Below are 25,354 nucleotides of genomic sequence, written 5' to 3' on the forward strand. Positions count from 1 at the left end.
AAAAAAATCCCACATCAGGCCAACATTTGATGGTGGCACTAGAACCAACCATAAGCAGAATATCAAATTATCTTCTATTTGAAAATCTACTATCTTAACACTACTGGTAACTTAATCTTATTATTATTAGAACATCAAACTATATGTGCACACAGCTCAGAAAGATCTGCAACATGCAGCACATGTAATTTGCTGAAAAGAAAGTCTTGTTGTCACGGAATAAGAAAGGAGAGATCCATAACCCCCTACAGAGCATAAAGTCACATTGCGTCAGTGTTTCACAGGTGGAGAGGAGATGGATGAGACACTGCCATCACAGGAGTCAGGACCTGGGTTTTAACACATGCATTTTACTGATATGTTAGTGTTTTTTTTTTTTTTTCTTCAAAAAATAAATTTGAAAGTCACATTTATCTTGTTTACAAGCGGTCACAATGTAACTTTGATACTTTTGTCAGCCTTAAGTTCAGTCTTTTATTTAAATAGAAAATCCCAAACCACCGCTTATTTACAGTACAGGCAGGGCCAGGATGTACCACTAAAAACAACTGATGTAAGAATTAAAAAAAAAAAAAACACAAAACATATGATACTAAATGTATCACTTGTCAGCAAACCCTATTAACTTCTCTGTCTTCCTTGTCCAGTAAGTACAGCAGACTCTGTGTTAGCATGCATGTGCTAAAAAGGAGCAACTGCAAAAACAAAAACCGTTTCTCATGACATTTTAGACACTTCCTGTCTATTACCGAGAAGGTAAATTCTGCACACTGTCTGAGTTTAAATAAAATCCATCACAAAATAAACAATTTGTCCCAAAAGTTTGACTCAACCCCCTCTGCTCTCTCTATGTCTGTCTCCAATAACTCACTGACTCGTCCAAGTCTCCTCCTCTTAGGGGAATGTTTGCTCTTACTTTTTAAACTTTATGACAATCACACATACCGTCCAAAAAGCAGGTTTTGTAAACAAATGCATACAAGTTTTCCTAGCATGAGAGAACTTGCTGAGTCAATGGGAACATTTTGTGCCCTTTGCATGGTGCTCACATTGGCAGGGCCTTTGGGTATTCCAGTATGACACACACTAAAACTGCATGCGCTCACGGTACTCTAGGATGCTGCTTTGGATTAAAGCCCATACCAAATGGTATAAGAATGCCTGTTGTATCATTTCCGCACCTCTGTGAGACTAATATGGATAGATATAACAGCTTTTGTACCGTAAATGTGAGCGAGTTTGGACTTAACCACAACATCATGCATGGGTGTATTATCCAATGTTCAAACTGTAGTCACTCAAAATCACATCACAACATCCTTCATTGTACAGCCACTAAACACACAACAAGCACGTGGCTATTTCGCCTATACCTCTTATCTTTCTGTCAATGCCAGTCTCTACATACTATCGAACCTCTCAATTTCCCTTCTTCTCGTAACTCTAACTTCTCCCTCTTTTCATTTCTTTCTTCTTCTCTTCCTTCTTCTTTCAGTCTCCCTAGATGTTAGATAGATAAAGATGGATAAGCTTCTCCTATTTCATCTATCCACAACTCATGGTGTCTTCATTGTGCAAGAGGACAACTGCTTGACTAGTAAGACTTGTTGAGAAGCTTCTTTTTCTACAGCTCATTGGTAATCTCGTCAGCAAACTCAGCCATGATGTCATGCACCCAAATGTCCCTTTCTTCCTGTGAAGTGTCGACCAGGAAGACCGTCAACTTTCGGTCCCACGGGTTAGTGGCCTCCTGTATGGCCTCCAGCTGGGCCACGAGCGGTTTCTTCTCCACGTGGTTCCTGAAAACGATGGAAGCTTCCTCTGACCACTGCCTCGGCTTCACTCCTGTGGAGGGTGACAGAGAGGAAACAATCAGTTATGAGGTCAAGTTCAGTTTCACATTAATGAAACAATATTGACATTTTAGCATTACGTAAAAGAAACATCTGGCAGGCATCGGGTAGGCAATCACTAGTGTCTTCACAAATAAGAGAAAGTAGGAGAGTGAAGATAGGCTTCAAAGAAAGCTTGAGCTTTCCTCCCACTGTGGACATACTGTATTTATTACCTTCTACGCTCAATTAACAAATGTTACTAATATGATGCCACATGGGACAATGGCATGTGATATAGCTGAGGTTCATGTAGAGTTTGGACATGACATCGGCAACAGCCATCAGACTGTATTCTAGCAGAGCTTTGGATGTAGCTCGACTCTACTCACCAGCCAGCTGAGCAGTGATTCCCTGGAACGGCAGCTGTCTGAACTCCTTGATCAGAGGTCTGAGCTGGGTGCAGCTGACCAGCTCGTGTTTACCGTAGTCCAACTCATAGACAGACACCAATCCATTGGTCAGAACTCCCTTCACTAACACACGATGCCAGCTGAGAGAAGAGAAGGATGAAGAGTAGTTATATTTGGATCACAACTGTTTAGCCTGCTACTGATTATCCACTAGAGAGGGAAACAGGACAGATGTCACCAATACTCAGTGGAAATCAGAGTAATAGATCATACTTTTTTCATACTTTTTTCATACTTTTTTATTTTCTAGCTTTGAGCAAGACTGTTCAAAATGTTAACAGCTTTGATCAAATTTTCTGTCAAATTCTGCTTCCCAGTTCCCCTTGGCCCCTGTTTCCAGCCCCCGTCCACCTCTCCCAAGCCATTGTCACCTCTCCCCATTTCCCCATTACCCCAGACCTGCCATTCTTCATCTGCCCACCAGATGTCCCCAAACTTTTTTCCTGTCTTCTCCACCTGCTCACATTTTCACCTGCTCACTGTTGCACATTTGCATTCACCTGTGCTTCCCCGCCCACTCACACACCTCTTCCCAGTTACATCATCACCCTAGTCTGTATTTAAACCTGCCTTTGTCCCCAGCTCCTTGTCACTTCATCTGTTTATGTTGGCTTGTGTGTCCTCGTGTCCCTGCTAGCTGCATGTTGGCTCCTGTTGGCTGTTCCTGTCTGCCTGTCAACTCACTTGCATGTTTATCCACCCGTCTGCGTGTAAACCTGTTTACTCGCATTAAAGCTCCTTCATTGCATCAGCCTGTCTGAGTCTGTGTTTGGGTCCTCCCAGACTGTGCTGTTCTCAGCAACTTGACATTTTCGCTTGTGCCCACTGTTTTCATAAACTGAAATTAAAACCCATCACTCACTTGTTCTCCACTTTAGCAGCATATATCTGATTCTTCTCAATGTTGAGTGGTTTCTCTTCAGTTTTATTGTAGTATAGAATCATTTCCCCCATCAGCACCACCAGTTTGTACATATCTCTCCAGGGCTGCAGCACAAAGTGGCCTGGATGGCACGCCACTGATACGTATACATCTATGTTGTTTCCTGAGAAGATAAAGCTTAGAATTAAACCTCTCAATTAAAACATCTACAGTAGGGTCAAATATGGGACTGAAATGCCTTGAAATTTTTGTCTTTAATAGATAAGATAGCTTTTTTTTTTAAAATAACTATAATGAGCCCTTTCCATTTCTTCTTCTGTTTAATAACATTATTACCAGCCGGGGGCAGGTCTAGTAGTGGTGGCAGCTGGAGAGAAGGTAAGGGAGATGATGGTGTATCTGTTGGAGTGGTGATGGTTGTGTTTCCTCCTCCACCTCCTCTGGGTCCTGACATAGCCCTTCTGAGATGAGGCTTGGCTGGTACAGAAGTTGACGTCGGATTGCCATTAGTGGAGTCACTGGTACTGGAGGTCTTGGAAGATAAAGTGGGTGTGGAGATCTTAGCAGGGCTGTGAAATGAAACGAACAAACAAGAAATTTAGTGCACAAAGGTAATACATAAGCTAGATAATGAACCTAGACAGTGAAGCAAAAATATAGCTGAGTATAAAGCAGCGGACACCTGTGGCTCGTCAGGAAAACATCTGGTTGCTGCTTGAACAGGTCAGACTGGGCCATCTGATGGTTGAGGCTGCGGGCCGGGTCATGGAAGTTCTTATCGGTGAACAGGTGGACGTAGATGCAGCGCTTGGTTTCATCCACCTTGGCAACCTAGGGGGCAATAAAAAGATGAATGTCTAACATACATGAGGACAGAAAGACAGAGGAAGGAAGGCTACAGGTACAGCAACTACAGAAGAACAAAAAGACAGAAACAAAGTGACTAAGGTGGAGGAGGCGGGAAGGAACAGGAACATTTCTAAGTCTTAGATTGTCAAACAGACACACATTTGAAGCTCTATTAGTAGGATTTTGTCATGTAAGAATATTTTGTTGCTGTTGGTATGATTTCAATCTAAAATTGAATTTCTAGGTGTTGGCTCATCATCATGCTCATGAGAGTACGAGTAATTGAGGACAAAGAAACTAGAAACTACAGTATATCTTTAAGAAGGGCTGACAGACAATTACCTTCATGCTACAGTCAGTGATGTTTAGCACTTTCTCTCGAAGCCACTGGACAGCATCTGGAGTCCAGGATCCAACACTGACAGTCAGGTCTGCTAGACAGCACTTCACAGCCTGAACACAGGTTGTTGGATGTCATTTTGTTACTGGCTGCTCAGTATAAAGAAGCAAGGAAGTACACGCAACTACAATAGTACATGACTAAAATGTTAGTATAGTAATAGTAATAGCAAGTGTCAACTGTTTCCCATTGTCTATCAAACACACAGATGCTGACCTGTGGTGGGATAGCCATAAGGTCCCGGAGGAATAGCGGTGGGATCTCTCTCAGCTCAAACACCTCTACAGATGCCTGGACACCCACGTCGATAAACAGGATGTCCAGCACTCTGCTGCCATGCAGGTTGGTGATCTAAAGACAGAAAAATAGACCGGGAAAACATAGCAGAGAATATAGAAATATCTCTCTCCCTCTCTCACTATATATATATATATAAAGAAAATAAAAAGTTTTCACAGGTTTTCTATTTCAAATGATGTCTCTGTGCTGTAATCCGTAGCTCATACGTTTAAAGAAATGATTGCCACAAAATTTAAATCATGATAGGCTTGGGATTACATAGCCAGGTAGTCAGATTTCAAACTTCAAAACCTATTTTACATTAATTACTCTGTTTTTTCAGTGGCTTAACAATAGAGAGGGGTCCTATGTGCAGGGAATAATACAGAATTTTCTATGGCGATACACTTCATTAAGTCTTTCTTTTTGATCTCAGCTCAACAAGGCAGTTACATCTGCCTCTTATTTGCAATTGTGACTTTATTCCTTTTGTCAGACTAACACAAATCATATGTGGACATGTTTAATAATTCACAGCCTGTACTGCAGGGAACAGTGCCATCTTACCTCTACACGGGACCATTTGCCTTTGTAGCGAGCCATACATCCTTTCCCACAAAAAGGTCTGGATACCAGGAACTCTGATGTTACCTGGAATAAAATATATTTCATCATCAGGTGTCATTGAGAAACCGGAAGTGTCATCATTTTCAAATTTTACCACTCTTCCTTTGGATTGGTGAGGTTACTGAGTATGTGTAACTGCTGCTTTATGACTGCAATAAAATGATACTGTAAAGGCTCACACAAACATTTCACAGGTCCACCCAGTCTGCTGCAGGTGTACACTGCAATGACATCAAAGATTAAGAGTTCAAATTTGTCGTTACTTGAAATGGAATAAGGTTGTTGATGTTTTTAGAAATTAGAATAGCATATGTTAGAATTATGAATTGTTAATTTAACCCCAGAAGAGTTCTGTTGCCATCTTACTTCTAAATTTATCACAACAGTTGATTGATGACACCAAAGTTACCTACACTAGCAGGGGGGGATTACCCTAACAGATAAATAATAATAATGTTGCTGGTTTACCGAACTGAATATTAAACTGCAAAAGTTCTTCTATGAGCTTTTCTCTTACAACTCATAACTCTGTTTTCCTCAGGTTTTGGAACAAATTCATGAAAATATTATTACTTTCCTGAATGCATAATGGTTGCGCATACACTGTCTTGGAAATAAAAACATCAGATACGTAAATAAACAGATTACCAGACTCTACACTGTATTTAACTAAACAGTGACGTAAAGTGTTACTGAGTTCCAACCACATGCCTTAAAGGACATCAGTGGCGCACCTAGAAAAAGCATCCGCTCCACCGTCCTGATAACAGATTAAGTGGCTTGGCAATGTCTTAACTTCAGATTATCAACCTAATCTCAATCTGTTCACAACTCTGCCCAAGAGAAGCAACACAAATACATTCACAAAAGGTTTTTTTAAGATGAGTGTTTGAGCTTACTCCGTTCACTCCCTAATAATATGGAGCCTAACTATACATGCTAGGATGTACACACACATAGCGAAGCTTCCGGTCAGACACATAAGCACATGGCGAGGAAGGTATATAGTTTTGTCTTTTCATTCCCAGTCAGGAGCATGCAGCACATTTGTGTGCACCCCATGTGTGTTCCATTTAGAAGAAGTAATTCTGTTTAAATAAATACATATATACAGACATATGCTAATGCAATTGCTGCACCTTCTGAACTAAGGGTGAAGTGTAAAGCTACACAAAGGCTGGCAATCATGAAAAAAACTGAGATGGACAGAACACAGAGAAGTAAATGAAATGGGCTGTAAATGCTTTGCGGACTGGAATGAATATAGAGGCATAGTACCAGAGGCACGAATGGGCCTACTGTATAGGCCTATAATGAAATCAATAACATAAATAGAACTACAGTGTTTGTTACATATACATTTTGCAGGGGGATTTGTTACCCTGCTACACACCTTGCCTCCTCCTACAACAACAATTGTCCTTTCATTTGATGTCACATAATCATAGAAATTCCCTGCCTGTTGCCATTCCTTACTGAAATATACAGTCTGCTCTTCTACATGTGAGGTACTACTAGTATTCTATGTATCAGTGTGTGAACTGAAAATGACAAGAATGTCAGTGTTGTCCTCATAGGTATGGTTCTTTTTGTCAATGTAATGATACTAATTGCACCATAAATGAATAAAATGATTAAATGATGTTAACGGATGGAGGCCTGTAGTCATAAACTCTGGAAGGCTGGTGTTATTCCATATTTCTCTTGTTGTCCACATATTGCATGTATAGACCAAAATCCACAATGCATTATTCCATCTCTCCACCCAACTCACTGACACGCAGGGCAAATTTTTTTTAAAAGGCACAGTAATTTTGGCACTGTAGTTTTTTTTAGGTTAACATTACTTAAACAAGAGTAGTGCATTTGTTGGCGACTTGTTTTGTGCTGTGGATTAATAAACATTTGGTTTCCATTTACAGCACTAGGACCGTACTGTGGGATGTATTCAAACTAAACTGCAGCGGCTATGTTTGCTATAATGAAGGAACATGTCAACCAGTGCGACAGTGAAGCTAATTAATGTGTTTTAAATAGTTTTTAGTCAACAGAGGAGGCCTATGGTTTGTATCACCAACAGAGAAAATACAAGATTTTACAGGTTCAAAAAGGCACTGAGACATGAAATACAGCATGGTGTTAACCTGTGAGTGGAAGTACGTCTCTATATTCTCCAGTATCTCATTCAGCTTGGCAAGGCCTCTGGAGGGCAGCTGACAGTAGATTGTCCCATCTGAGCAGACACTGCTGACAGTCACGTTCATATAAGCGCTGTTCACCTGAGGAGAGCGACTGATAGAAGTTTAGTGTGCTGGATACTCTCACTCACACACACATATACACACATTTGTCTTCTGTACCTGTAACGGGCTTGCTAGCGTCTTGTCCTGCAGAGCTTTCATGCAGGCAGCGTTGATGTTGACATCATCATCCTGCGACGTGTCATAAAGGACGACAAGAGGGGTCTGCCCTCTCTCTAGGATCTCAGCCAATAGGATCCTACCACTTGCCATCATCTCGAACTTCTTCAGCACTGCAGGCTCCTGACAGAATGGCTCCAGACCTGGACACGCACACGGCAACACGCACTCAAACAGTTAAATCAATTTGAACTACAAGTCACAATCGTGGCGAAGGTAAAAACAGGAGACGCAAGGAGGATAAAGCAGGAAAGGGTTTGTTTTCCAATCCCTGTTCCTTTCTAATCATAATTACTGGACTTTTGGATGTCCTGATGATGTGTCAAGTCAGACTCACCTGCTAGTTTACACTTGGTCGCCTGGAAAGGCAGTTTGAAAAACTTCTCATGCAGCTCAAACACTTTGGTTTTGCTGATCACCTCTGAGAAGCCGTGATCCACATAGTAAACCTACAGAGCCAAAGGCAAAGACCACAGGGATCACTAATATTTCCTCTCATCCAAAAATTATTATTATTTTTCCTGACTGGAACCCTTAATTTTGACAGGAGAGGGTGATTGAGCAGGATGAACTGGGATGATGGTAACTCATATTATTTCAAAAAAGGCAAAAAGCTTTTTTCCCCAATCATATGATTTCAAATCTATCTACTAACTTTCAAATTCATTTTGAATGTTTCCACAACAACCCTGTAAAGTAAAATACGAGAGGAAATCATTGTTCACCTGCTAACTTTTCCCATATCTTAAGCAAGTCATAGTCATCCTCACAGTTCACCTTTCATTTGCGCACTTTAACGTTTCAATTTCCTGTCCTGGATCACTTCCATAATCAGTGTCCTTGTTTATTTCCTGTTTTCAACCTCTCACCTTGACCTTGTCAGCCATGACCTCGCACACTTGAGCCCTCAGAATCTCCTCTTCCTCCTCGGCTCTGACAGCAACAAGTTGGCCCGAGGATGGAGATGACACAGGAGTTGGACTGCTTTGGTCCAGGCCGTAAAACTCCCTCATTTCATCCTCCATGGACTCCTGGGCCTGGGAGTAACCTTCACCAATGTACCTGAGAGAGGACATAAGATAGTGAGATATTCACGAACTGTTGAGTCTTATAACCATTCATACTCACAGTTCTCGCCTACCTGAGTATAACTCCGTTGGTGTTGGTGGCCTCCACCACCAGCACAGAGGGGTACTCCTCTTTGGGGATCTGTAGAGAAGGCACCGCCTGGTTACTGAGCCTCCTCCCCAGCTCCTGCCTCACCCTCATCTCCTCCTCACTGGTCGAAGAGTTCCTCCTATTGCAGTTCTCATCCTCTCCTCCTCCACCTCCGGTGCTGCTCCTCCTGTACAGGATGGCCCTCTTGGGGTTGTCAGGCATAGGGTAGTCAATAGTGCAGATGTCGGAGAGAAGATGAAGATTTTCCAGGACATGTCCGGGCAGTTTGGTCTTTTAAATAAATAAAATTAAATATTTTAAAGAAATATTAAGGGCAGCTTGCTCCAGAATTAGGTAATGACATGTATATGATAGTGTTTCAAAATGTTACTGACTTTATAGGTGTCCTGGAAGAGCTTGGGCAGCGCGTGTGCCCAAAGGCCGTTGGAGTACTTCACTAGCAGCTCTTCCAGTTTCAGCTTCAGGTCGGGGCTGAGGGTGGCAGGGGAGGAAGGAGGGCTGGGGGACGAGGAGGACGATGGCGGAGATCGAGGAGAACGAGAACCAGAGCGAGTCAGTTGGGTGGTGGGGGGTCTCTGTTGGGCAGGGGAATGCAAGGGTTTATCTGTAGGGGTGTTTGTAGTCGGGACCGGGGCAGTGGTTGAGTTTGGGGTAAGGATGGGTGAAGGGGAGGATGTAGTGGTTTGATCCTTGGCGGGGTAGAGAAGCAGCTCTGATGGGTTGCTGCTGCACGTTTTCTCTACCTAGAGGAGGTAATGGAAAAGACTCGGTATAAAAGACAGAACATGACAACAACATGACTGTTGTTTACAATAATCCATTTTTAGAACTGGTATTAATTTGTTGTTGACGAGATTGAGTTCCTGATGCAGATTTGTGAGTGCTCCAAAATTCCTTTCTCTTGCCTTCTGGACCAAATTTGTGATCTGTGCTCTATAAATAAAATCGACCTGACTTGTCTCAATGTAGATGATAAAGTAGCATGACAGATTACTTTAACTATTTTTGTGTTTCTATGTGGAGACACAGTCTATGTGAAATAAAGATAAAGCAAAAAAATCAAAAAATTGAATTTTTAAATTTAATTGAACTAAAACTCAACATCTGCTCATTTCTCTATGGAATGTTATCAGAATAAGTTAGGGTTACATATATTAAATAGTGCTTAAAAATGATTAATTTGTTGACTGGCACTCTAGTACTTGCATTCATCATCCTCTGTGTTCTCTGTAAAACACAGACTAATATAAAATTGCAGGTGAGCTGCTCTACATGTACAATATATGATATCATAACCTATGCAAGTAAACTGTACAAGGCAAAAAGATTAAAAACGAATCATTTCCTTAACTATAGTGACATAAGGAGTACATACAGTGCATATGTGTGTCCAGGTCTCCAAGTCTTTGATGGCTTCAGTGGGCAGGTCCTGTTTGTACAGCTCTCTGTAGATCTGAGGCAGCTTGGATACCCAGAACCCATTACTGTACTTCCCCAGGATCTCCCTGATGCGACCCTGGACCTGCTGGGGGTTGTAGGGCTTTCCTTTCCCCGAGCTGGGGCTCTCATTCAGATTCAAGGGTGCTGGAAGATCAGAGAAAAAACAAAGAAATCGGGATTACACACATGCAGGCAGATACTGCTTCTACTACTCTGAGCTTCTTGCCTCTGAAACTACTGTATTGCATAGTGTCCTTTTCTCCAAAAAACAAAGGTACTGGACACTGAAAGAGGAGGGTTATTTGAATAAAAATAGAGCGAAAGATCAAAGAATGATAATCAGGCATATTCAAAGCACAAGATATTCTTCCTTTTTACCCTGGATATGCCTTTACATGGACTGGACTTTCTCCTTATGTTGAAATGAGCTACATAAGAAGAGGAGTAAACAACAGAATTTTCTAAACAGGGGTCTCACATTAATACAATTTCTTCTTCACTCAGGGTTGTCTCTTTACATAAACGAAGTAAAGGCTGTTAGAGCAGTCAGTATCACAGCTTTAACAGTTTCCCCTGTCTTTAGGCTCCTGAAATTGCTGGACCTTTAAAATGTGTGCCTCAAAACTATGCAGCATATTACAGGGCATTGCTTATCCCCAGGCTATACAAAACATGGCCCTTCTTCAAACAGGCAACATGATAACAAACACATCCTAAGTTTAAGTAAAGGCTTGTGGGAGACGCAATAAAGAGGAGGAAGGCTCACACAGACAGCACAGCACTTGGGAGGTGAATTAACTTCAGACCTTTCAAATTAGACCTCGTGTCAACAGGAACCTCAGAAAGACTACTTGGATGGGGTTGCTCTCTGTTTCTTTTACACACCACGAAACTATGAAGGTCTGTAAGAAACGGAAGGACAGAATTTGATACTTCAGCACATGATGTCACATCATGACAATGGAAAGCTGTCGCTTACTTGGTGGAGTCCGCTGGTTGTGCTTTGAGCAGCTGGTGACCATTTGAATTGTCTGAAGTAATACAGGTCTTGGCAACATTTCTGTTTGTTTAGCGGACAAAAAGCTACACAAAATGCATTTTGAGCGTAACAAAGAGCAGCCTGTCCTGTACTTACGACCAGTCTGTTGGGAGTTTCTGGAAAGGTGAGCATGTACCTCCTTATGAAACCGTGACGGGAGGGTCATCCTCTTGTCTGACCTGGACACAAAAGAATTTAACAAGGAGGAGGATTACTTTCTTAGGGCTCTGGAAGAGAAAGAAATTTTGAAGAAGACACACTGGGAACCAGTTTTTTTCTCAATTTTTAGAACCTCCAAATCCTATGACATCTCTGAGTACAGTTAAAAATATCACTAAATTTAGGTTTAAATTTTAAGGGTCGGCTAGGTCTGGCTCTTTGCTTCAAGTCAGATCATTACTGTCCAAGATTTTCAAAGCAGGACTTAGGTAACATCTCAAAGTCTAATCAGATACCTGCCAAAGTTGAGTGCAAGACAAAGTCTTTTTTTGGTTTGTCCTCAGTACTACAAAGAATGAATCAAACTGTCTCCATCTACAATTGGTCTAGAACAATGGGTTATGTGATATGGCACACTGGGTAATACATTGTATTGTAAGTAGCATATTAGATGCTCCTCCAAAGACCTAGACAGTAGCAAACTGAGAATACATGGAAAGATCTCATATTAAGTGAAAATATCCATCTCTTTGTGTACACATAACAATGAACTGAATTTTAGTAGTTTTATCTTAAAGGTTAATCTTCTACCTCTATCCACCCCTCCCATATCCTCCTCTTCCCATTCTTAAGGCCAGTCATTCAGATCAGTTACCTCAATGATACAGTAACTAGTTCACTTAAACATTTCTCCCTTCTCTCTTCATTAAACCTGACTGCCTCCCCCCTGTCCGTCACAACTTCTGACTCACCCAGGTACATACTGTAGCTAAAAATGGAAGAAGGCAATCAATAAACAGAGCAAAAGGGATATTTCATACTTTGTGACCCTAAATGGCTGTGAGAAAGTCTGAAGGACTTTACTGCCCATACATACAGTGGCTTAAGAAAGTATTCAGACCCCTTCACTTTTTGCAATTGTGTTGTAGATTTAGCTGTAAAGGGATAAAATTGCCATTTTGCCCATCAATTTACACTCAATAATAATAATTATTAATTAATTAACTATAATGAAAAGTGAAAACACGTTTTTGGAAATTTCTGCATATTTATCAGATATCAAAAACTGAAATCTCTCATTTACAAAAGTATTCAAACCCTTAATTCAGTACTCTGGTGAAGACCCCTTGGCAGCAATTAAAATCAGTTCTTCTTGGATAATTCTCTGCAAGCTTGGCACACCTGGATTTGGGCAGTTTATCCAAATTTTTCTGAAAGATCCTCTCATGCGCCGTCAGATTGGATGGGAAGTGTCTGTGAACTAGCATCTCCAAATCTCTTCACAGATCTTCTATCGGGGTTTAAGTCTGGGCTTTGTCTGAGCCCCTCAAGGACAGTCAGAGACTTGTCCCGAAGCCACTCCAGCATTGTCTTGGCTGTGTGTTTCGTGTCACAAGATGAACCATCACCCAAGTCTCAGGTCACGTGCAGTCTGGAGCAGGTTTTCTTCAAGGACCTCTCTGTGTTTGGCTGCATTCAACCTTCCCTCAATTCTGACCAGTCTCACTGTCCCTGCCGCTGTCATATACCTTTACTAGAAGTGGCTTCCATCTAGCCACGCTACCATAAAGGCCTGATTGATGGAGTGCTGCTGAGGTGGTTGTCCTTCTGGAAGGTTCCCCCATCTCTGCAGAGGACTTCAGAAGCTGTGCTAGAGTGACCGTTGGGTTTTTGGTCACCTCCCTGACCAAGGCCCTTCTTGCCCTGTTACTCAATGTGGCTGGACAGCCAAACTCTAGGAAAAGTCCTGGTGGTTTAACAATTATTCCACTTTAATAATTGTGAAACACTCAAAGCTTTGAAAGAAATGGTTTCATCCCCCTGCCCTGATCTATGCTTACTTGAATGAAATGAGAGACTTCATTTTTTTATTTTTAATAATTTTGTTAAAATTAACAACATTTTTTCACTTTGTCATTATGCGTTATTGAGTGTAGAGTGATGGGCAAAATTTCAATATTAGTTATTTAAAATAAATTAAATCTACAATACAGTAAAGCATGCAAAAAGTGAAGGGTTCTGAATACTTTCTAAAGCCACTGTAGATCACGAAACATAAGGTCAGCAATCTGTGCACTCCACTGACCTAAATTTGTTTTGATTTGTGGCTAGTGGAAGTGGTGAAAAGCAGCACGGTCAACCACCACTGGTGATTCCCTGGACTGAACACAAATGCACTGTTGCTTTGGGAGACAAATTCTTATACTACTTAGAGTTTAGGCTTCAACTCATCAATTCCTGAAGGAAGCCAATGACCAAAATTGACTTTACAATATGATATTTGATTTGTAGAATAAATGTGGAGGTGTACATTGGAAGCAATGGAGAGGAATTTTTCGATTAGAAGTTTAATTTGTATTATTCTATAAGAAAATGTTGCAACTTTGACAGTTATGCAATGCAATCTAATGGAATAAGAGTAAAGTTGGCACAAACAGTAACTGTTAGTTAAAGTGGTGGTTGTCTGGAGCCTGTTAGACTAAAGACTGCACTTTTGCTTAGATTTTGTCTCCATAATTGTCAAACCTTTGCCAAGTGAGTCTCTAACTTGAGTGTGAACACTTTTGTTGGATTATGCCTTGAACAGCCCCAAGTGGAGCCAGCATTTGTCTGAATTCAACAAAACTCTCCTATCCAGGCAGAGAAAAGTCTATCCTACTCATGCCCCCTGTGCTGTTATTTTTGTAAAAGTTAGTTTTTGTTAAACTGTTGGCTGTCTAATTTCATTTGCTGAATTTACCACTTGCACTGCCAGGCATCCCGTAAGCACACACACACACACACACACACACACACTCAAATGATGATAGCGCTGGCCTGCCAGCATACTGTCCAGTGGAAGTTCTAGAGGGATACAGAGAGATGTGCTGATTCACTCTGTGTCGGTTTAGAAGCGTTAATCTACCAGAGAATAGAGCAGGGATTAGAAAGGGCTCACATCCCCCCTGCTCTGGGCTCGTGTCCTCTGCCAACACACCAGGCTTCCCACCCCATTGCCCCATTGTGCTGCAGAGAGCCAGTGGCCCACTGGACACCCATGGAGACACAGACAGAGGACTGATGTCAGTTGTTTTCACAGTGGACGGACGAACAGAGCCATGGATGGATGGAAGTGGGAGAACAAGTCAATGAGCTGAATTAATCTTGATTCATTGTTTAAGCAATGCAAATAGATGATATCTAGCAATGTTGGACAGCTTCTTTAACAACAAAAAATCAGGTGTTTAACTCAATCAGGGTCATGGTGAATGACAGTAGCAGTATGAAGACTATTAGACTATTGGAATGAGTTTTGATTTTAGAAAATATATTTGTTACAAGCAAAAAGAAAGAGGTGGACAGAGGAAGAGAGAGTGAAGGACAGAAAGATGTATACAGAGCTAGACAGTTGGAGAAACAGAATAATCTAGAGAGCACATTATCAGCCCAGTGCTGAATAAGCAGCAGCAGGGAGGCTGTTTGCACTCATAAACCAACCAGAGTTCAACCAGGCTCCCATTCACCAGGAGCCTATTCTGATTCAGCTCAGGCCACACAGGTGGGAGGGGGGGGGGCAGAAAGAGACAGCACTGGGAGACAGGGAAAGATAGACAGAAAGAAAGAAAGAAAGAAAGAAAGAAAGAAAGAATAGAATGCGTGGCATGTAAGATTACACTGATTTTCATGGACATTTGGCTGTAGTTTGAACTGGATGGTGGAGTCTGATAAGGAAACATAACAAAGTAGTTAAAGATATGTAATTCGCCACTCTAAAATATCTTAAAAATAATCCCCCGAAGACATTTCTTAGATTAACTATCTTACTAACGATCTTAGACTGTCATAGAAATCCTTTTCAAAGCATGTTGCACTGCACAGTGAATGTACAGGAAATTTTCTGGCATGAGACCTGGCTTTTCAAAGCAGCGTGGAAGACTGGTTGATGACTTCCACATATAATTGCACTATAAAATCCCACAGATGTGTAGAGGCTGAGCTTAATTATTGGGATGTGAGCTGAAGTTGGTCTTTTAAAACTAAAAGCCTGTGGAAATTCTTATTCCTTCACAACTACAAAATCTAAATTATGTTGTAACTTGAGATGATTTTTCCTAACATTTACTTTTTTGTCCGATACCAAACACCATAAAATTGATCAAATAAAGTTGTCCAAATTCATAATGTGATTTTAAATGAAAAATCACATCATTTAGATGTGTTACTCTACTAAATTTCCCCTCTGTACCCAGCTACTTTCTCCCATCTACTTCTAAACTCTCTTCCTCACTCACTTCTCCGTAGGTGGGTTCCCTTTCCTGTTGGGAGTGTTCTGATTGGACATCTTGTTTGGATGCGCCCCAGTCTTACTCTCTGACTGGCCATCCCTCATGTCCCTGGCCTGTCTGAAGTCTCCATGTCCTGCCCCTCGGCCGCCGCCACCTCCTTTACCCCCACCTCGCCCACGGTGGTTTGGCTGCCTCAGTGAGGTTTGAGGTTTGGCTGCACAAAGAGAGAGAGAGAGAGAGAAAGCAAACAAGAGTAAAACTATGGACTTAAAGTAAACACACATGCACTCCCTGATTCAGCTAAACCTGATCCTGAGACAAGGCAGTGTAACTGTCTGGAGAGCACAGTGTCATAGATAGATATCTGTAGACACATTGGATGTGATGAATAACATCATAACTCCAGTTAGCGAGCCAGCAAGCAGCAACAACACAATATCACAAATTACAGATGGCTTCACCTTGAGAACTTATACTATTGGATTTGTCAGTTTAATTGCCCAGTTGGATTATGTAAATATACAGTATATGGGTGGGGAAGGTGAAGGATATACGCCCGTTTGCTTTCTTTTTTTTAGTTGTAATATGCTCCAAAACATTTCTTATTGTGGAGAGGTGCTGTCAAAGGCTTTTGAGACCTGGACTCATTGAACAGCTATGCGGCAGTGCAGAGATATTCCCTTCTAAAGTTTTTGAGCAAGCCTTGCCCTTTTAACCAATCAGAGGAGGCCAAAGTCAGGGATGGGGGTTCACAACTGTTTATGAATTCTTCTAGTCGACTCCTCTCACACTGAAGCTTAAAGCTACTATTAGCTGCTGGAAGACATCCCTATGGCTGACTCACAGGCTTCCAAGCTCCTTATTCATGCATCAGCCAAGACAGCGTACACAAGGATGTAGGAGAGTCTCATGCCAGCGCTAGCTCGATTTCCCGAACTTGAATATTGTAGCTTTAAATGAATAGATTGATGTCACACTCATGTCTGTGGAGCTAGAGCAGGGAGTCAGTTAGCTTAGCTTAGCATTAAGACTGGAAGCAGAGGGAAACAGCTAGCCATGCTGTCTTCGAAGATCAAAAATACACCTTCCAGCTCTTCTTAAGTTTAATAATTAACTCGCTGGGCAGAAGAGTCCAGGATGTCAGTGCACCCAAAGAATAGTTAGCTACAGCAAGTAACTCCTTGTAAAACCACAACTTGTCATTTTTACATTACGGTTGTTGTACAGATAAACCAAACAAGATTTAATGTGTAAATTTCTGAGCTTTAGAGGTTCTAGTAGGTGTCCTTTTAAATTTTGGAGACAGGACAGCTGTTTCCCCTTGTTTCCACTCTTTATTCTATATTAAAGTAACTCTTGATTCTAAGTTATTGCACAGACATGAGAGTGGTATCGATATTCACAGCTAACCCTTGGTAAGAAAGAGAATAAGTGTATTCCCAAAATGTTGAACAATTTACTTTAATGCTTAAAAGACTGCTATCTATAGCTGAGGGGAAATAGATTATTTCCTAACAGGAGACTTTGGTTACACTAGGAATGTCTAAAGTGGTGAATGAAAGTACATGTGTAAACATAAAAAAAAAACAATACTATCTAATATAGCACAGTATATATACAGTATGTCTGCTGTAAACTTACCCTGAAAAATAAAAATTAAGTTGTTTTGTTGAAAAAAATTTTTTAACATTTATCTCCTCAGTTTAGGGCTGGAAACATCACTACTAACTCCAATGGAAAGTACATGTAACACGTAGCAGGATTTTCTCTTAATAAGATTACCATATCCAGTTACTGTAGTGAGTGAAAAAGCCCCAAAGTCAAAGTTTAATTCTCCTAACATAGCACCTACCAGTCCAGCCCGTTATCACTTTGGTGTTAAATCATTCACAGCATGACATCACATTTCTGCTAAGTGACATCACCATCATACCTTGTCGTGCATAACCCTTAGTCATTTCCACTCCCACACTCCCTCTTCTTTTTCAGTTCTTCCTCTTACTGTTTGTTCTTTTATCTTCACTCTCTTCTTCATCTCTCTTTTCCTCAGCAAGGTCTAGAACTTTCTCCTGCTTTCTCATCCTCTCTCTTCTTGCTGAATCTCATTAAATCTTTCCAGTGACAAAACAACAACAAGCCGGGTCATCAGCCTGCATCTTCAAAAGTCATTAACAGGCCATTTTAATTTCTAAATCTTATTCTTTTCTTCCTGATTGGATATGCTACTTATACCCTTTGAGCTACTGGCAGTCAATCAATTAATAAATCAGCCAATTAATTACTCAACAAATCTTCCAGACACACACATGTTACAGAAAGTCAGCAGTTATACACGCAGGCAGGCATAAGCTTAAATTCACATGCAAATACAGGCAAAGACAAGCACTCACACACATACACACACATCTCAGAGCAGATGCCGCGTCACCTCACCGGCATGGACACACAGTCCCTGGTCTGTCTTTGCCTGAATATCAATATCCCCAGGCAGTGAAGGAGAGATCAAGAGAGAGTGAGGGAGAGAGAGATGGAGAGGTTGACTCGTGAATCAGCTGCTCTTTGCTTGTAGCTGAGTCTCAGCTGCTATAGGCTCTATTAGCCTCAAATCTCAACACCCCACCCCACTCTCGCTCTTTCTGACTCCCTCCTTCCCTGTCATCTCTTCACCCCCTCCCTCCTTACCATTTCACCATCCCTCTGCCTTTCTTTTCCTCCAGCCGTCTTGCTGCCCCTCCTCCTCTCTCCTCTCCTCATTTCTCTCTTTCCTCCCTGCACTACTACCTCCTGTTTCCTCCTCTGACTCTTTTAGAATATTCTGCAGCATCACAGTCAAGCGGAGGTGTATGCGCTGCAAACCAAATTTGTGTACATGCTTCTGTGTGTGTGTGTGTGTGTGTGTGTGTGTGTGTGTGTGTGTGTGTGTGTGTGTGTGTGTGTGTGTGTGTGTGTGTGTGTGTGTGTGTGTGTGTGTGTGCAGGTGTGCAGGTGTGGAGGTGTTTGTTTGATTGCATGTTTGCATATGTGCATGTATGGTAGTTTTTGTGAGTATGTTTATAGAGTAAATAAGGACAGACATTGATTAATAAAGGTTCAGATTTGTGTGTGTGTGTGTGTGGATATACAGTATGCGTGTGTGTTTGACCTGACATCTTTGAACACATATAAGCCTGGTACCTGAGCAGCCTTGAACATTGTGTATCTGTCTCCATATGTGTCTGTGTGATATTCTTAGTACCAAAGGAACTGCAGGTCTCCACAGAGAAACAGTTAAAACAGGCCAGTCATTCATCCACATCCTGTTGGGCTGCACCAAAGGCACACAGCATTTGGCTAATGTTACATTGTCACAGTACTGATGCACACACTGGACACTTTCTAGTTCTCTCTCGCTGCAGTTCTTCTGCACTGTAGCACCAGCCCCAAGAGGAGTCTGGAAAAGGTTGGGAAGCGTTCAAGAAACTATCTGTTTGTTATTAATGCCAGAGAAGCCACAGGAGAACTAAATATATACTTCCAGGCCACAACTTATTGGGGTTACATTAGTTTGATCAGTCTAATCACTCTTTTGCTGTGAAATAATGTATAATAAATAGAGCATAAGAGTAAACAGGGCATTATTTACTCAAAGTAAGTAAGACACAAGGAACAGAAAGCAAAACTGCTCTGTCATCATCACTATGCAGATAAGAGGGATTTTATAGAGCTGAGACATGCAGTCAGTGGCCTATTTGCCAAATCCAAGCCTTTGAGCATTTCAAAAAGGCCCTTTGGGTGATACTGAGGAAATAAAGAACAGAACAGGCTGTTATTATTTGTCCCATCTTGTCAGCAGGGCCACAGCTACCACTGAGGGCACTGGTGTCAGGTCTTGGTGTCTTTCGGGCAGTTTAGAAACCACATGGAGTTTTCAATCTCAAATAAAGTGTTTGATGGATGTTTTTAGGTTGATTCCAATATCGCTATATGCTTCTCTACATACAGGGACTAACCATCTACTGTAATTCATTGTATACCTTTACTGTAATACTATTGAGTTTTCTTAGATGCACTTATTTGATCATTATTTCATTACTTTTAAAAAAACTTTTTGTATATTAACAATGATATCAGGACTTATAGCGGGAAGTCATGAAGAATTTTGTGTCACACCACATGTATATCAGTGTTGATATCCACCCAAAAAAGGCTTGCATTTATTCAGACTTCTCTTTGCTATGTTGTCAAACATGTTTTTAATAAGACAGCCAAGTAATCCTCCACTAACATTTGAATAGAATTCAAGTCCTTTATAAACATGTATTGTTCTATTCCAGTGTTTGCATACACGCAATGGTCCAACAAAAACTAGACACCTAATCCCAGTTGTTCCTGAGCTACAGTGTCTCCAGATTGTTCGTAATTCTGTCTTTTAAATGTCCATATTTATTTGCACTCCTTAACTAAATACATGCAGATTGCTGATTAAGTCTTCTTCAGCCTGCCGTGGACCTTTGAGAATCAAAAGTAAAACTACAAGCTTTCAAAGGTTAGGCATTTGTAATGCTTTTAAATTATAAATAAGATAAAAATTATAAAGTAGATGCTGCATGTATACTCCTTACATTTTTGCAGTAACTTTAAAAACCATTACCTAACTGATTTAAGGCCAACTTGTCCCTCAGTAAATATAAGTCAAGACCATCTGTGTAACTTTATAGAGCTAAATGTGTGTTTTCTCCACAACAGACTGATAAAAGGGACAGTCTATAGGACTACAGGTGGTATATGCAGCTTGTGAAACTGGATTAGTTTTCTTATAAACAAATTAGTCCATTGTCTTGCTAATTCTGTTTCTCCCTAATTTACTGCATGCATTACTTTGTAGTCTCTCACACAGAAATTGTGAAATCCCACATGAACATAGGCAGACTTGCTATGTTTTCAAATCCTCCATAAATTATCCATTGACTTTATATATTAAGATAAGTTAAAGAAATGGCTGTGTAGCTGTGTTACTGCTTGCAAATCCTCCAAGATATTTGTCCAAAAATCTTACCATTGAGGACAAGTGGTGCTGCTGGTTTGACCCTCATTTGGGTGTTGACCAGGTGAGGTCTGCCTGTCTTCTTGGAGCTGCGCTGGCGAGCCACCACCTTGGCTATATGGGCTGTCTCGTTTGCCCCTGAGGCAAAATAAACCATCTGAAGGAAGAGAGGTATACATACAGATCATATTGTCAATAAGAAACTGATCACAAGGTGGAGGAAGCTATTAACTATTAACTATTAAATTAATTCATTAAAAGATAATTATTTAATGTAATTTTCTGGACTTTTGGTGTCATCAGTGTTACCCCAGAGTGGGTAAAAAGGGAGAAATCTCTTGTGTAACCCATCTATGTTGGCTTTGTGAAGGTCATGGCAGCTGGACATAACTAGTCAGCTATAGCTATGATCAGTTAACATTGTAAAATCGGAGACAGTGCTCAAATGTATTTAGTTAACAACGTTTAGGATGTTACAGTTGTGCATCTTATTTGAATTATGCAGTTAATAATTGGATGCAGTGTTTTATGGCGTGCTCCCTTTATCCACATAACGCCAACGTCCCACAGAGAAAATGTTATCAGCATTTGGAGAGGAGTAACAGCAGAGGAAATTTGATTATAGAAGCTCTTACACTAACAACCTACTTATAAGCAACCTGCTGTCATCAGTCTCTGAATTAAATCTAGATTGAATTTGTTTTCAGTTATATAAGATATTTCTTTTCTGAAACGTTAGACTAGTGTGGCAACAGTGAAACAGAAAACACACACACCTCTCCAGAGCGGTTGCGCTCCATGCGGACTACAGAGGGCATGCTGGTCAGCAGTGCGTCCAGGTGGTTGTGTCCCATTTGTTTATGTGGAATCTGCTCGCCGGTCAGCTCCTTGTACTCTGACTGCAGACGTGACAGTGACACTCCGCCCTTGTTGGCCTGGAGGATGGCCCGCAGCATCTTCTTCACCAGCTCCCCGTCAGCCATCTGAAAAAGAAGCAGTTCCATAAATAATAAATAAATAATAATAAACAAACTAAAACTGCTACAGAGGTAGAAGAGTAGAAAGGGTGAAAATGGAGACAGTTCAACTTATAAAGTCAAGCAATGAAGAAGCATTTTACAGGATTTTACAGAATATTTATTAGTTCCAAATAAAGCATGTAAACAAAAAAGAAACAAGAACACAAACAGGGAAAAATGCCAAATATCCAGTACAATCAACTGTAATCTAGAACAAACGAATTTGGATAAAAAGCATTTTGTCAGTGTTATTTTCCCTAAACCTTTTAAGGTAGGAAGTAAATTTGAGAGTGACTGTCGCTGATGATGATGCAGACCCATGCACATTTGCATTAGCTTGCACTTGGATCGAGTTCACCCTGCGGGCCAACGGTGTACTGTTCAGACAAGTTTTTATTAACAGTTTTAAGCTGACTGTATTTCAGTCAGCGTAAAATCCTGTTACAGGCTGCATGGCTATGATGCCAAATGTTGGTTTAGACTTTTTGAAGGCAGATAGTTTGTGTTATATAGTGACTGTCAAGGACCAAAACAAGCATATATCTACTCCTTCTGATTTTCTCCAGGGAAAGGAAAGCTAATTTTCAATTACCATTCCACTCATCGTCTAATAAGTAGGCATTCATGGGTGAATTCATTCTCGTACAAACTCTCCCTTGTTTTTTTAAATCCACCAAGTATTACTGTAGCGCTCTAGAGACATTTTTGTTCCAGTGCTTTATGTTTAAGATGTTCCTGATTTCCTCCCGTTTTACAGCCAGTTACATTCCGTCTCCCTTCACTTTCAGTTTTTATCCTGGCTCGAACCAAAACGCCCTGTAGTGGAATTGGAAAAGCTGCTGCAAAGTCCAGATTTCATCCATTATGATCTTCGGGGAGAGAGTGTGATGAAAGCAGTAGAAAGAGTCGGTGTCACAGAAATTTCTGGACTCTGGCAGACTGGAGGCACGCCCTCTACAAGCAGTTTCAATTTTACGCATAGACGTCTGTCCAGTGTAGTTTTAAAAACACTTGGCCGACATACTAATCGCCCTCTAAAAGTCTAACATTGTTTAAATTTCAGAAATAATCTTAAGGTATTTGTGCTCTGCCCTCGGCACTTTTAAGTATTAATATCATTTTTGGAAAGACACCTTTGTTTGTAACAAAAAATGTTGTCTCCTCTCGGGACTATCCTCTGTTAATTGAAGAAATTAGAGATATACAGTACATGCAGGCTAATCAGTACTGAGCCTGAGCGGCACTGTGATGAAGAAAAGTGCGACAAAGAGCTGCACTGGAAACAAGTGAAATGAACTTGCCAGATTTACCTTGCTACTCACAAGGAAATGTTTCAGTATGAGATGAGTTTAGGCCACTTGTTGAAACGGCCACTTTTTGCAGCGCAGACAGGCAGAGAACAGCGAAACTATGAATGACGTAACGCGTGACACTTGGACTCCACACCCTCCACCGGGACCAAACTATCTGGATGAAGTTCCCCTGCCTTTTTTTACCGTTTTTTGAATAAAACTGTCCCTAAATGGTCCGGACGAATAGAATGACGCCCGGAGAATGTACGGGACTGGATATACTGTCCTATCAGGAAACGGCACCGCGCGCGACATCGAGTTAAATCCTCAAGCCACCTCCGAGGCAGCGGCTTTGTCAAGCTAGCCGGGGAACGCTACCAGAAGACCGGAAGCACAGAAACCTTGTCTTCATAATAAAACTACAGAGACGCATCGATAGGCTTTTGCTAGGCATATGAAGCACACAAATTTACATTTTGAAAGTCACAACCGGAAGTACAGTTTTGTGTTCTAGCTGGCTTTAAAGTTTTTCGAGCCATCCTAGCCGGGAGTATAGAAGTGGGCAAAAATAATCACCCCGCAAAACTTTGCCAGGATTGAGTTTTATAAAAGTCCATGTAAGTCAGAATAAAAGCTACAAAAAAAAAAAAAATTAAAAAAAACATTCTACCTTGCTCTAAACAGACGGGGTGGTGAAGTCAGGACCTGGTCCAGTCGTTGTCAGTGCTGTCCCCGCCGCAGGGCTGAGCTGTGGCCGGAGCTCTGTCCGCGGTGTGTCTGCCAGCCGGTCCAGACACAGCCTCTCCTCCGCCACCTGATTGGTCGGCTGTGCGTGGGCCTCTGGCTAATTACACGTCAATATTCATCCACGGGCCGCGGCATAAGACAGAGGACACATCTCCTGTGCAGACTCCACCAAACATTAGTACTTTATCACAAACATTATTACTTTTTCTGGAGGAATGTACGGTATACTGGGCTCTTACCGTTATTTAATTCAGTTTTTAGTAAACACCTACTCACTTTTCTCCTCCGAAAAGACAAAAACGAATTCCACACAAACCAGTATCCTCCTCTTAAATAAATTAGTGCCAATAAGAATAAGAATAAGAATCGTTCCCATTATCGACCCATCCGTTGATAGATAAGATAAGAATAAGAATATAAGAATTAAAAATCCCCGCCAATTGTGGCCTCTTCAAAAAATAAAAATAAAAAAATAAAGACAAGACAATCCTTAAATTTGAGAAGGTGGAAACAGAGATTATTCTGCAACTTTACACTTTTTACACAAACACTTAAATGAGATTTAGAGATTTTTTTTTGTCAATTGACTACTAAATAAAATGACAAATTATTGCAGCAATATAAATATTTCTATATTAATCTTGATATAGATACATATAATATTCCTAATATTTATTAATATTTTTTAATTCTATTTTTTAATATTTTGCATAATATTTCTTAAATATATTATGAATTTATTATGCATATTTATTTGTTTATTTATTTCCCATTCCCAGTAATATTTCACATGATGCATTGTCTGCCATTAACTTCTTACACAAGTTTAATTTACTTTTCCATTTAATAATCCAAAAAATTAATTAGTGTTAATACAAAGGCAAGTTTAAAAACCTTAGATAATATTGATTAATTATGAATTATCGATTGAATAATTATTTTTTTATTGTGTTACTTTGACCCTTTCCTCTCATCAGCTGTCTTGCTATAGACAGTTTTTGCCCACTCATCCTTATCCATGTTTGAATTCAAATCTCACTAAAGAATAAAATTTAATTGTTTAAAGTCTGTCAAGTCAGAAACATCGAAACATGCTCTTTTTTTTAATAGATTAATTGATCTTAAAATCCTGACCATTTGTGAAAACTCAAGACCCCACCCCCACCCCGTTGATTTCTGTTTTCCTGTACATTTATTTTTATGTATAACTTATACATGTATTTTTTTTTTTAAATTTGCCAATTTGAGGTTACTTCACAGCTGTTGTCACAGATTCAGTAACAATAATGATAATATGAGGCCAAAAAAGAAACAACACCACCCAACCTTAGATCCTCAAGAGGAAGCAGATGGCAAACTTAAATTTAGACCTAGTAAAGAAAAGTCAGTGGCTAAAACTAAAATTTGAGGAAGAAAGGCAATCCCAAA

At 40.6% G+C, this 25,354-nt stretch overlaps 1 protein-coding gene across 1 annotated transcript; it reads right to left on the bottom strand.

The window, feature by feature from the left end:
- Positions 1 to 367: 367 nt before the first annotated feature.
- On the bottom strand, positions 368 to 23,917 carry tdrd7b (tudor domain containing 7 b). The gene is made up of 21 exons (XM_040140375.1): positions 23,850 to 23,917; positions 21,645 to 21,851; positions 20,881 to 21,025; positions 15,852 to 16,059; positions 11,518 to 11,600; positions 11,189 to 11,284; positions 10,318 to 10,526; positions 9,317 to 9,685; positions 8,905 to 9,212; positions 8,633 to 8,825; positions 8,101 to 8,212; positions 7,704 to 7,906; positions 7,488 to 7,622; positions 5,284 to 5,367; positions 4,654 to 4,788; positions 4,380 to 4,490; positions 3,871 to 4,019; positions 3,525 to 3,757; positions 3,168 to 3,351; positions 2,225 to 2,385; positions 368 to 1,845 (listed from the first exon to the last, which is right to left on the bottom strand). Exons 2-21 carry the CDS (start codon positions 21,849 to 21,851, stop codon positions 1,625 to 1,627), a joined length of 3,546 nt encoding a protein of 1,181 aa, XP_039996309.1. The 5' UTR covers positions 23,850 to 23,917; the 3' UTR covers positions 368 to 1,624.
- Positions 23,918 to 25,354: the final 1,437 nt, after the last annotated feature.

The sequence above is a fragment of the Xiphias gladius genome, chromosome 12 (genome assembly GCF_016859285.1).
Source record: "Xiphias gladius isolate SHS-SW01 ecotype Sanya breed wild chromosome 12, ASM1685928v1, whole genome shotgun sequence".
Lineage (NCBI taxonomy): Eukaryota > Metazoa > Chordata > Actinopteri > Istiophoriformes > Xiphiidae > Xiphias > Xiphias gladius.

Coding starts and splice junctions, on each gene's coding strand:
- tdrd7b (XM_040140375.1), bottom strand. CDS start 21,851: ATGGCTGACGGGGAGCTGGTGAAGAAGATGCTGCGGGCCATCCTCCAG. Junction 16,060..20,880: donor AGCACCACTTGTCCTCAATG/GTAAGATTTTTG, acceptor CTCTTTGTGCAG/CCAAACCTCAAACCTCACTG. Junction 7,907..8,100: donor GACCAAGTGTAAACTAGCAG/GTGAGTCTGACT, acceptor GTGCGTGTCCAG/GTCTGGAGCCATTCTGTCAG.